The sequence below is a fragment of the Chelonoidis abingdonii genome, chromosome 5, assembly GCF_003597395.2.
Source record: "Chelonoidis abingdonii isolate Lonesome George chromosome 5, CheloAbing_2.0, whole genome shotgun sequence".
NCBI lineage: Eukaryota > Metazoa > Chordata > Testudines > Testudinidae > Chelonoidis > Chelonoidis abingdonii.
In genome coordinates, this window is record NC_133773.1 from 109450431 (window position 1) to 109463727 (window position 13297).

Sequence of the window (13297 nt, forward strand, 5' to 3'; positions counted from 1 at the left end):
CCAGATATTTTTGAAACAAACTAAATGATTACATTTCTCATTTAATACAATCTGTTTAAATAACTCACTTGAAACTGGATTATTCTCTCCTGGGAAAGGCACAAGTACATTCTTTCAGTATCTTTAAGGTAGAATGCACATTTATGGAGCTGCGATACTGGATCATCTGCATCCAGTAACGCTGTCTGTTTATCCACTTTTCGAATGATCTGTTGGTAAAAAATGCACAAGAAATACACTTAGAACAATGCAATCTATGTTTTATTTACATCAGACACTATACATTTATTTCTGGTAACTTACATAAACGCTACGGTAACAAGAGACATTTTAACACATACATTTGCAAGTTTAATTTTAAACATTTGATTAAAAACTCCCTGCAATTTCTAAAACAAGGATAGATATGGAGGCTTCTCTACTTTTCAGAGTCCTAAGTGAGTGCGTGCTGCATGCATATATTTCAACTTTTTTTGCTAGAAGAGAGGAAAAAAAGCATCAGAAACCAGCAAAATCTGATTTCTTTGTTTGGTCTCCTGATGGAAAAGAGCAGCCGGTCAAGTATCAACACACAATTTTACAGAAGCAAATGCCTCCAGGTTTGACAACTCATATAGCCAACTGCAGCATAGTGGGCCACTTACTGAATTTAAACTTTTAAAAATAGGGATTTATGGTAAAAGTATTAACACATCCTTATCTATAGTTTTGCAAATGCAACACTACAATAGTGTATCTCTTGACAACTAGTCATGATGAATATTAGTTAAGACATGACTATACAATACACCTGTAAAGGATGGCTGTTTCCTACATTTGACAATTCAGCATAAAAATACCTACTGTTGTAATTCTAAAGAGTTATAGTATGTAATTTTTAAAAATAAAAAAAAATAAAAAAAGATAAGTATTCCCTTACAGACAACGGAAATCTGAAGCTTGGAATTTTAACTCAACTTCTAGAAAAAAAGTTTAGTACTTCATTTTATGCAACATCAGTAGAAGCAGCAGCCATAGTGCTTGAAGATTTCTAAGCCAGGAATCAGAAAGCCAACCATGTCCTCTGGGATTTCTAACGATGATAAATGGAACTATTAGCAACATTATTTTCAAGGTTCACATTTTTCTTCAGAAATTTTATGAAAAAATGTAGTTTCTCGCCTAAAATCCTACAGCCAATATAATAAAATTAAAGGTGATGTGCAAACATATTTTATAACAAGAGTTGTAAGTGTGTGTGCTGAATGTTCCCAGCTGCAAGGGTAAAAAATAAAATGTCATGCTAAATGCAAATTTACTTCCCCTTTCCCATTAGAGGTCTCCGGAAGTGCAGATGATGGCACCTTTCCAACTGGTGCCTGGCCCAGGAATCACGCTACTGATGCAGTCATATCTCAATATAGAACCCATTAGGGTCAAAGGGAATCTTTCCCTGATTTCCATGTATACTGGATCAAAACCTTAGAAACTCAGTAAATGATGGAATTTTCTATTAATTGATATAACAGCTTAACAAAATGAGGGTTTATTATATTATACCATTTCAGTAGATAAAAAACAAAAGTTTTGCCCTCAGCAGATCATTTCCATCCTCCAACTGAATTTAGTTGTAGAGAGAAATTCTCAACATAGTCATACTGGTATATCTTATACAGCAGGAATTAAATCTGTCAGAGTTTCATACTGTCACCATCATGGTATCTGAGTAGATTACACGTAAAAGAGACTGGTAATAGTGAAGTCTGTAATAGGTTAATCATTAATGGTTTTAGGACACTTAAATAAATGGAAGGTTTATAATCAGTTATGTACTAATGCCTCCCAGGCTGGCTATTTGGGGGCATTTGGTGCACATATATCTATAATTAGCCTGTTAAAAAAAGTCCTGAACAGTTACAATACCTTTCTCAATCACTGAGGCAGAATTGATTACTATCATGTAAGCTTACAGAACCAAAACACAATTTTTCTTTTGTTCACAGTAATGGTGATGTGCAATTTTTTATTATATGCATTTTTATTGTTATATATGCTTAAATAAATTCAGTGCCAGTATTCATCCGAAATTACTTTGTATAGTATACTGATATTCTACTTGTCTGTAAGAGGGCACATAAGTATACAGAATGATTTTAGATCTGATTCTAGCAAAGCTTTAAGCACAAGAGAAGTGCCACTGGCTTGAATGAGACTACTCACATGCTTACGTGCTTTAATACCCTGGTGCCTTTGTTGTCATTGCTAAGCTAGATCTATCTTTTTGAAAAGCTCGCAGGGTAATCTACATTTAGCATTTTGATTGATCTGTGTATCATGCCTTCTGTTTAGTTTATACTTACACACCTTATCCTTAACTAAAAGAATAATTCTACAGCAAAACAGAAATAAAGATAAAATATTATATTAAAATATTAGCATTTTAAAAATAAAATAACAGCAAAAAAGAAGTTTTTAGAAGTCAAAGCCAATTTGGCAGTTCTTCTAAAAACAAATACGTGCTAATCAACACATAAACTTGAATTTAAAACAATCCAGGTATTCTAATTAGTATATTATAAATTAGCTACAGCATTGGAGGAGTTAAACTGTACCAGTCTTGGGAGTGCCATGCCAGTAACTGAACACACAAGTTTGACAGTCTGTCCATAATGAATGTAGCCATCTCGCACTGTGAATTCCTCTCCCTCTGATTCATCATCATCCACTGCATAAAGCAGACAAAGTTCTATGTTAAACGGTTTAACTCATTTCTCTCTTGATGGTAAGGACATAAAATGGTACTATATTACACACAAATATATACACACACTGAGACTGAATCTTTACTTTGAAAATTGATAAAAAGGGAATAAAACTGGAGGTTTGTATTTTGGGGGGTGTTTTTGTTTTTTTGTTATTTTTACTTACAGAGATGAATGTAAAATGCTCCCCACTGTTGTGAACTGGCATGGAAATTACCTCCTTCTACGTGCAAGTATCTGGTGCTAACTGTTTGGGATCGAAGTCTATTAAATAGTGCCACTTTTGTTCCTGACGCAATACATACTACAAGAAAAAAATAAAGACTTACTTAATATTGTAAAAATGTTTTTTAATAATGCAACATTAATAAATATCAACAAACAGATGCATAACAGACTGATTCAGACTGTAATTTCTTCATCAATCTGTAATTACATTCTTTGTAAATTGAACACATTTGTGAGACTCGGGAAAACAGTAACAATTACAAAAGTTAACTGTTTATCTGTAATTGCTGTTCTCTGAAGATACTATAAATTCTTGTCAGTTTGCCACTCTTGGACACGTGCATCTGTCTTTGAGTGGGAAGTTCCTTAGCTCACAGTTGTAAACCACTGGACTCAGAGGCTGCATTGTCCTACCCCATTGAAATACTTAGGCTACTCTGAGCGCCCAGTTCCTTTCAAGAATAAGGAAAAGATATTCCTATAAAGACCAGTTAAAAAAAGGAAGAAAAAGAAGACTGTCCAAAATTACAGAAACTTCAACTCTCTGATTTGCTCAGATCTCTCTCTTGAAAGTACAAAAGATTCAGAGAGAGTGGCAGAGTATAATCCCTCACAAACCTGCTTACTGAACTCTTCAGATTTCTTTGAGGCCAGAGTACACCTAAATGCAATCTTTCCTCTATACCAGGGGTGGGCAAGCGTTTTGGCCAGGGAATAGAAATTGTATGACGGGCCATGAATGCTCACAAAATTGAGGTTGGGGTGTGGGCTATGGGGTGAGTTTGGGGTGTCAGACGGTGTTCTGGGTTGGGACTGAGGGGTTTGGAGGGCAGAAGCGGGATCAGGGCTGGGGCAGGGGTGCGGGAAGGGGTGCAGGGTCTGGGGTGGCGCTGGGGATGAGAGGTTTGGGGTGCAGGAGGGTGCTCTGGGTTGGGATCAACGGCTTTGGAGAGCAAAAGGGGGATCAGGGCTGTGGCAGGAGGTTGGGGTGTGGGGAACGGGTCAGGGGGTGCAGACTCCAAGCGGCACTTACCTCAAGCGCCTCCCGGAAACAGTGGCATGTCCCTTCTCCGGATCCTATGCGGAGGCGCGGCCTGGTGTCTCTGTACGCTCCCCCTCTGTAGGCACTGCCCCTGCAGCTCCCAATGGAGCGCATAGCAGCCGGAACGGGGCCATGCTGCAGCTTCCAGGAACTACATGGTGGGGCCCCAACCTTGTGCCCTGGCTGGTGCGGAACCAAGCCGTGAGGTGTGGCCCCCGACCCAGCGCCCCGGCCAGAGCGGGACCCAGCTGTGTGGTGCGGCCCACAACTCAGCACCCCACATGATGTAGGCCGTAGTTTACCCACCCCTGTTCTACATGGTATCTGCCATCAAAGAAAGCTCAATACAAGCTGCCAGAATTGCAAAACTGGCTACAAGAACATAAATCAACAATGCATATTGTTAGCACACTGGTGGGACTCACACAACAAGGCTATTTCTAATTGCACTTGAGCCTCCAGTCGATGACACTATATTGACGTGATATTTAAGAACCCAAAGAAAAGAAAACACTGAACCAACAGCTCCATCAGCATTTCAACTCAAAAAATCAATGTTAAATGTTTCCATTTTTGAAAATATATTAATTCTGATGGGGGCTTATGAAAAGGGCTCCCAGAGAGTATTTTAATATCAAAAATATACCAGCTGTTATAGATGAATGTTTTGTTAGAGTGCAGGTTGAACTATAGAGGCCTTGAGCCAAGACTGGTGTCAACTCTGGCTCTTGGGGCTGAAGTCTTTGGGTATGTCTACACTGCAGTCAGACACCTGCAGTTGTCCCATGCCCAGGGCCAGCTTTAGGAAGTGCAGGGCCCAATTCGAATACCTGGCTGCAGTCCAGGTCTTCGGTGGCGGGTCCTTCACTCGCTCCGGGTCTTCCATGACACTGAAGGACTCGCCGCTGAAGTGCCGCCGAAGACCAGGACTGCCGCCGTGTGAGTAAAAATTAAAAAGTTAGGCGCTCTTCTTTAGGATGTGGGGCCCGATTCAGGGGAATCGGCCTAAAGCCAGCCCTGCCCGTGCATGCAGGGTCCTAGAGCCCAGGCTCCCACTCAAGCCCAAACATCTGCCCCACAATTAAACAGCCCCTTAGCCCAAGCCCCACAAGCTGAAGGCAACTGGCATGGGCCAGCTGCAGGTTTTTAATTGCAGTGTAGACATACCATTTAAGGTTTCCTAGCCCAGTTTCACTACAGACAATAGACAAATCACAACAGAACTGCTGGAAAGGACCAGGAGGGCTATAAGGTAAACATTCTGGTACCTCACGGCTTGTGATCGTCTCTGGAGCCATAAATCACAGCCCTTCCAAGGCACAGAACAGTAGCTGTGCCTCCCCATTAGTGCAGCAACCAAACCGTATTTCAGAGTATTTTTTAAAGCTACTGGGTCACTTCTCCACATGTTTGAGCAAAAAAGGGAATGGAAAAAAAGAAAAAACACAGAACAACCTCACGTGTTGACTTATGTGCTCAGAAATGGTTATAGTAGTGATTTCCAGTCATTTTTGTTGTTGTAGACCAATTTTTTTTGTTGGGAGCAGTGGGCACCTTCCATCTACATGCCCCTTTCCACAATGCTCTGACGCAGTTTCTACGATTTCTCCCTTTCCCCTTACTTCAAAACATACAGAAAAGGGAAAAGAAAGAAAAGAAGTGTTCTCCCCCTTTTCCTTTTTTTTGTTCTTCAGTATGTTTTTTGCACTTTTCCTCTCATCCAGCAACCTCTTTTGTTCTCCTTTTTGGCAGCTCAGTTAACCTTCTCCATTACCCCCACTAAATACTTTTAGTATTGAGGGATGTCCACTGGTGCATCTAAGGCTAAGATGAGTGCCACATGAGCAGAGAAGAGACACTTAGGCTGGCAGACAATTGCCTTCATCTGCAGATCTCTACTTATAAATGGCTCAGCCAACTACACTACGCCGCGAAGACAACCAAGAGGGAAGGCAGAGAGTTTTCAAGAAGTCATCTGCTACTTTAACTGCACATTTGCAAGTTGGTTCTGGGGACTGGGGTCTTTCAGCTTTCCCCACTTACACCAATTCCCTCTCCTTAGCCTTGCACCCCAGTGAACTAGTCTGGAAATCCCAATGCACGATTTTGAGATTGGAGAAGATTAGACTACAATATCTGAATAAGACAAATCTCATGGATCAAGAAAAAAGAAATACACAATGCCTGATGTGCAACTCTTGTGGACAAGCAAAACTTTGAGGGGAAAGAAGCCAGGGAGATTAAAGCTTGGAGTGCTTCAGTTGTGCATCAGTACCCAAGAATTCTAGAGCTAAAAAACAGAAAACATGTTCCGGAATGAGCAAGCAAATTGAGCTTAAAGCCTTGAGAATCAACAACACGAAGAGTCTCAAACTCCAATAAAAGTCAATACCTTGAAGATAATCTCACAAAATAAATTTATAAATAAAATTGACATCAATGAGAGAAAAGATAGTGAGAGACAGAGTGATGCAGAGAAGTGAAGAGTTGGTTGGGGTGATATGGAGCTAATCACTAATGTTCCTAAAACAAAGTCTTTGCTGTTGACTACTGGTGGTAGCTTAAGTACCTCAGCAAGAAGGGCCCTGACCTGCTAGAATCAACAGCTTAGAACTTTGAGATAAGGAAGTTCTTGACAAGCCGGTGTATAAGTATACTGACCCATGACTGGAAATCTGCCGAAGGCAATTTTTTAAGCCTATCAATCTATATTGCGAATGCTAACCATATTCAATTCAATTACAGCATAACTAGGTAAACAAAGGGGAATATTGTAAAATACATCAGTGTGCAGAGGTCTTAAATATTTAATGGTAAATCTGGAAAATTGCACTGTATTTATTTTTAGTTGCAATCAAACCTCACCCATACAAGAAGAAAGTCGTGAGGTCAAACATATCACCACATAAAGTAAAGATCTGCACACTAAATACTTACAGTCTGCATTTTTCAGTGACTGTTTCTTTTTAGAAGGTTTGGAGATGACTTTGATCCTTTTACTGAGGAACACACCGATGTCGTCACTATTGCCATAGAACATTTTTACTGATAACATGAAGTGCTTTCTCTTGTCTGAGTCAGAGATGTATAATGTTTTGGCGGTGCAATAGTTCTGTAGATTAGAACAAACTACTGTTTCTTTTTCAGATAAACTTTTAGTTCAAGATAGCAGAAACACTTACCACATTAAATAATCAGAAAATATGACATGGGCGGGATTCATCTTTAAATTAATGTTTTTCTTTACCAATTCCCTGAAATCACAACATTCTGCTCCAATTATTTAAAGCGTACATCGTGAAGCGCATTGTAAAATAGATATTTATAGCATCAGTGAAGGAACTACATTGCAAATACAAGGTAACTGAAACAGTGCTTGCAACACCTACAAACAACATAAACCTATGCAAGGCCAGTTTTATTCTAGCTATCTTAGTTCGCTGATGGCACAAGAAAACATCCCATTGTAATTTGTATTATTGTAAAACATGTCTCTACATTTAGCAAAATACTATATCAATTCTTTTAAAAGTATTTTTATTCCCTCCTTTTAAACATTTGTTATACCTGCTTAGAAACTTGATAATTTCATTCTCTTTGCCAATTGACAAACCTTCCCCACCCTAATGTCTTATGGGATACAATAACTAGCTATTGATCAGAAAACAAAAGCAACCTGAACGCATTTGCTGAAAGAGACAGTAGTGGTTAGAATGTCCTATGCTATAAACTACAGGAGTAATTATTATATGGGCTCTACCTTTCCTTCTAAATTCAGCTGTTGCATTTCTTGGTCACTGTTTCCTATTCCAATGAAAGCACATGGTTGTGACTCTTGTTCAGAGCAACCATCCCGTTCCATTTGTTCTTTTTTTTTCTTCCATCCACTGCCCATAAGGTACACACATGGAGGGGGGCAAAAAAACCTGAGGATGAACAATTTACAGATTATATACAGCGTTTATAAAAATCTTTGCATAAAAGCAACAAAACTGAGTCTTGTCCTGGCAAATACAAAGCGTTCCTAGACAAATTAGCATTTGATACTGGAACAAAAGCCCTCCACTGCAGCATAAAGGGGGAGACAGGTTAAAAATATGGCATCTTCCAACTGTACAGAGCAAAATCAGGAGCTTTATACTCTTGGAAAGGAGCGATTCAGAGCTTTTAAATAGAGCCCTAGTAAGTACTTAAAATGACACTGAGTGGGTGTTTGTAGGTTACATACATTTCTTACACACACACACAAACACACGGTTGATTGCAACCTCTCAGTTAAGGATGTGCTGAGAGTTTCACTTTAAGCCAGGATGCAAACTCTGTTTTGCATAAAAAGTATACTGTATCTTCCTCCAAATTCACAGCACATAATCTGTGACTAAACTGAATTTCAAGGATTTTCTCAAGTGAATCTGTTAATTAGTTTATGAACCAAACTTAAACAAACATGGTTCCCTTAAGCAATTTATCCTGGGAACTGTCATCTTTGTGTGTGTAGATTCCTGGGAACAGTGAACCGCGGCCACCGGTGTGCCTGAGGACGGTCAACGTCAGCAAAATGTCTCGCAGCCCGCAATCAGATTACCCTGATGGGCTGCAGGTTGCCTACCACTGCTCAAAGTTGGTGTAGAGATACTAAGAGCTTTGATTGACAGATAAAATAATAAAAACATAAGCCTTTCAGAAAAAACACTATAAAATGTTAATTTAGTATTTATTGTTATATTTACATCCTTTCATCAATGACAAATGAAGACAAGACTGGTTTTCTGACAACGTGGATAAAAATCTGATTTTCTTTAAAAATATTTTTATATCAGATTTTTAAAAATCTAAATTAAATATTTCTTTTTTTTTTAAATAAACCTTTGTAAAATTAAATTTGAAATTATGACAAAACTATGGTAAGTACAAAAATTATTATATTCTATTAAAGTAATTTAAATAAATACAAATAATAGGCTATCCCAGTGAGCCCTCAAATTGTAATGACTTAAAAGAGTACTGCTTTCTAAATTATATACAGAAACAGGGTGAAAGCATCTTTAACTTTTGAGGTCAATTCAAGCTTTGAAAATATGTTACAAATGTCATGCACTGCATTAAGTATATCTATATTATTTTCAGTCTTTGCAACTGAGCAAATGCTAGTGTTTACATATTTCCAAATGCAAGTACTTCCAGTTTATGTTGTACAGAAAAGCTTTTGCCAACGGACACTAGGAGGCGATAAAGACCACCAGAAAACAAGTTATAACCCATTTTAAGAACAAACTGGGTGCAATAATTCAACTTTCTTTTAAGCTAAAACTTACAATAAGGACATCAAAAATACTGAATTATATTGTAAATCAAAAATCATATACAGACTCTTGGCTTACTAAATTTTAAAAAATTGATTTCAACCTGTCAAATCAAGGAGAGAGAGAGAGACAGACACAAGGTGGGTGAAGTAATATCTTTTATTGGACCAACTTCTGTTGGTGAAAGAGAGAAGCTTTTGAGTTTTACAGAGCTATTCTCAGGTCTGAGCTCTGTGGAGCTCAAAAGTGTATGTCTACTACAAAAAGAAGTTCGCCCAATAAATGGCAATACCTATTACCTGACCCACCTTGTCTCTCTCATTTTGTGGGACCAACAAGACTACAACACTGCAAACAAGAGAAATAATCATAATTATTAGACCTGCTTGACTGGTTCCCTTATTGGTCTACACTTAAGGGTTAGCCTCTACCTCCAGATGGAGGCAAGTATTGGTTTTTCAATTTCTAACTTTATATAGACAACCCCATGATCTCCTGTAAAGAAGAGTTCAACTATATTGTGCAAAAGATAGTAGAACCTCAGAGTTATGAACACTTCAGGAACAGAAGATGTTCGTAACTCTTAACAAAACATTATGGTTGTTCTTTCAAAAGTTTACAACTGAACATTGACTTAATACAGCTTTGAAACTACTATGCAGAAGAAAAATGATGCTTTCCCTCTATTTTTTTAGTAGTTTACGTTTAACACAACACTGTACTGTATTTGAGGTTGTTGGCTTCTTTTGGTCTCTGCTGATGCCTGATTGCGTAGTTCCGGTTCCAAAGGAGGTGTGTGGTTGACTGGTCCATTTACAATTCTGGTGTTTGTAACTCTGAGGTTCTATTGTATGTACAGTTAAGTGTGCATGTACACCACTAATGCAATTATTTCTCATTTAACATGGGACAAAAGAAGCCACAGTCTTTGATTAGTTTAAAATAACCTGGAGAAAAAGCATTTGGAGGAAATGGGTTAAAGTAATAAACGAGAATTTCTAAGTTTTGATGATGGGCTGATTTTCAGCTACATATGAAAAGAGAAAAAAAATCCTTCAACTATTTTTAGTTTGAAATGATTTCCAGGGTTCACAATTAAAAATAGAGTGGGACTAGGTGCTATGGAACAAAGAAAACTGCTTTCCCATTTATCTTCAATTTATAGGGTCTTCTAACTTCTAGTCCTCTATATTAACCACAAGGCCATAAGCTTCTAATTGAGTGGGAGATGGAAGTTTCCAAAGAAGTAATCTGACCAGCAAAAAAAGAAAATGATTAAAAAAATATTACCTCTGATCCTCCAAACCTTTGCCAGAACCCTGACTATAAGAGGTACTAGTGAAAAGGCATATAGGAGTCCCTTTATCCATTGGATAGATAAGGTATTCCGTTGTTAATTTTCTTCCGCTATGCCATGAGCAGAAGATTGGTAGCTTCTTTTTCAAGTACGGGATGGAGAAATTTACCTCCAATGTTCCTCTGTAAAGTAGGCATGCCACTACATGCTCCACAGACCACTTGTGAAGATCTGTCATGGATCAGCTCTTTCTGTTAGTAGTTCTTCCCTGCTAAATATCTGGCAATCTTCTGGGAAAGCTCATTCCCACATTTGCCAAGCCTTGTAACACAAGACGCAAAATTTGGTCTCTTCCTGCTTCTTGATGTACAAGCACAGTGACTCTATTGTATGTGTGAAGTAGGGCCACCTTTAGGCACATCAGGTCTCTGAAGGTACTTGTATTTAGAACCACCCATCTGTTGTACATAAAATGTTCTGTTGTTGCTCCTACAGAAAGACTAAATTCCTTGAGAGGAGTGGGGAGGCACCTTCTCCGTATGTGCCTCATGTCATGTCGGACGAATCCGTGGTCACTACAATTTGAATGGCTGGAGTTTGAACTAAATCCCTAATTCAAGCTTATCTTTGGACTCGCACTTAGACAGAAAAGCCCAGAGGTTGTCCATCATCCAGAAGAGATGCAAGTCCCCCTATAATGCTTGCTTCCACTGTGATTTCAAGGTTCACTGAGTTGATCTCATGAGAAGAAAAGCCATGGTACTCCTAATTTAGTTGAGGCCATCAAAACTCAAATGTATTCATAGTATGGTCCATGGTATCATCTATCTGATCTGACAAATCCTCTCCATCAGATTCGTCATGTGTTGAATCCTGTTCTGCAGCAGGAAGACCAAGTAGATCCATGCCTAGCAGAGCTCACATGTACTCCAAATGTCTGCTGGGGAAAAGTAGAGACTTTGAATCTTACTGACTCCAAAACCCTCGTGATGACATGGAAAAGCGAACAGACTGCTCTTTTGACTCTTTCCATAGTGTTCTTGACCAGCCAAATCCCCAAGTAAGGGTACATGTGCACTCCCAGCCCCTGTACACATGGCACCACTAAGGCCAATGAATTTGGGAAAACATGGTGCTTCAGTAGTGAAACTATCCTAACTAAGCTTACCAGGGAAAAATGGGTTTATGCCAACGTTTCTGAGTCCTGGCACTCAGCACTCTTGTTCAACTCTGGCTTCTGCTTCAAGGATTTACCTTTTGAAACACTCTGACCTACCCCTGTGCTGGTCTCAAAGAAGTCTTCATAGGTTCCCTTGATGTGGGGTTGGGAAATACACCACCGTTTGAGGTGACATTTGCATGACAATATTTCCCCTTGTACCTGGTGGTCGACTTGGAGACAGTCAAGGCAGAAGACATGTTTGTCAATTACCCACATTGTTCTAAGCATGAAACCACTCAGCAGTCTTCTTTCCTTCTTAGGGGCTGAAGAAACTGACAACATCCACTGAAGAATATAATGCAACAAGAAAAAAAAAAATGAAAAATAATTAGGTGCCAGAGTGCTAAAAATAGGCATCGGAGCCATGTGGCAAGCCTTGAAAAAGGCAAAGCACTCAGTGACAAAACAATTTTAGCAACAACAACCAGGACGCAGTAGGCACATAGTAGAGCATGCTCAACAACACATCGCAGACAAAAGTCTGAGTAATAACTGTGAGATGCAGCTTCTGGAAGGAGTTCTTTCACTAACATCTGTCAAGAAATTGCTAACTAGAACATTCCAAGGACACTGAACAAATTCAGATAGTAGTATGTGACCTCTAGTAGGGGGACTGGCTGACAGATCCAGTCACTGAAAACACTTCAATAGCTTGGGGAGCTGTGATTGTCTCATGCCAAGAAGCTGAGAACCGGGAAGGAAAATTCTGGTGGACAGTATCTTTACAGAAACATAACTAGCACAAATCTAATCTAGAATCAAAGCACCCAGTAGGAACCCAGACAACTATGCTGAATGCAACATCTGAGAACGTAAACAATAACTAATGTACACATGCCATTGCCAAATGGTTCACCTGCAAATTTAACAAAAGAAATTTGCATCACCCTTGCCATTCTAAAGGCTATTATTACTAAAGAGTAATGTGCTCTCATCTTAGAAGAGCAGAGGACCTGTCTACTATTATTTCTGTTACACTAACATCTAGGAACTCCAATCAATGATCAGCATACAGACATGTAACAAAGACGTTGCCATGTACTTGGGGACTAAGTCTGGAAATGCCTCTTTCTAAGATTTTTAAACAAAATCACACTACACAACATTTGCACATTATATGGTTCCTTTCCACCAAGTATGTCACACTACTGATTAAGCCTCATCAAAACGCCTGCAAGGTAATTATTACCCTCATTTACAGATGGATAAACTGCACACAGAAAGGTTAAAAAAAATTTCCAAGGCCTCATAGCAAACCAAGAGAGAGCTAGGAACAGAAATGAGGAGTTTCTGTAGCCTCTAGATTACACTATCTCTATGACTGGAAACTGGAATTACAAAAGGACCCCCAATTTCTGAAAATTTAGAAGCCTGTCAAGTAAAGATGGATTATTCTTTACACATCTAAAGTGAGCCAAGATACTTCCTTATCACATTAAAGTCCAGGACCAAAAAAACATGGAG

The 13297-nt window shown here is 39.0% G+C and overlaps 1 protein-coding gene across 6 annotated transcripts in view; it reads right to left on the reverse strand.

Annotated features, from left to right (window-relative positions):
• The window catches only part of RBPJ (recombination signal binding protein for immunoglobulin kappa J region), an 83217-nt gene that overhangs the window by 12137 nt on the left and 57783 nt on the right, over positions 1-13297 (reverse strand). For 4 of the 6 annotated variants that reach the window (XM_032806593.2, XM_075066543.1, XM_032806594.2 and 1 more), the window contains 5 exons: positions 7772-7937; positions 6949-7123; positions 2908-3045; positions 2592-2704; positions 69-209 (listed from right to left, as the gene is read on the reverse strand). In XM_032806593.2, coding sequence (XP_032662484.1) covers positions 69-209; positions 2592-2704; positions 2908-3045; positions 6949-7123; positions 7772-7937 — 733 coding nt within the window. The other 2 variants (XM_032806600.1, XM_032806601.2) reach the window with 2 other exon arrangements.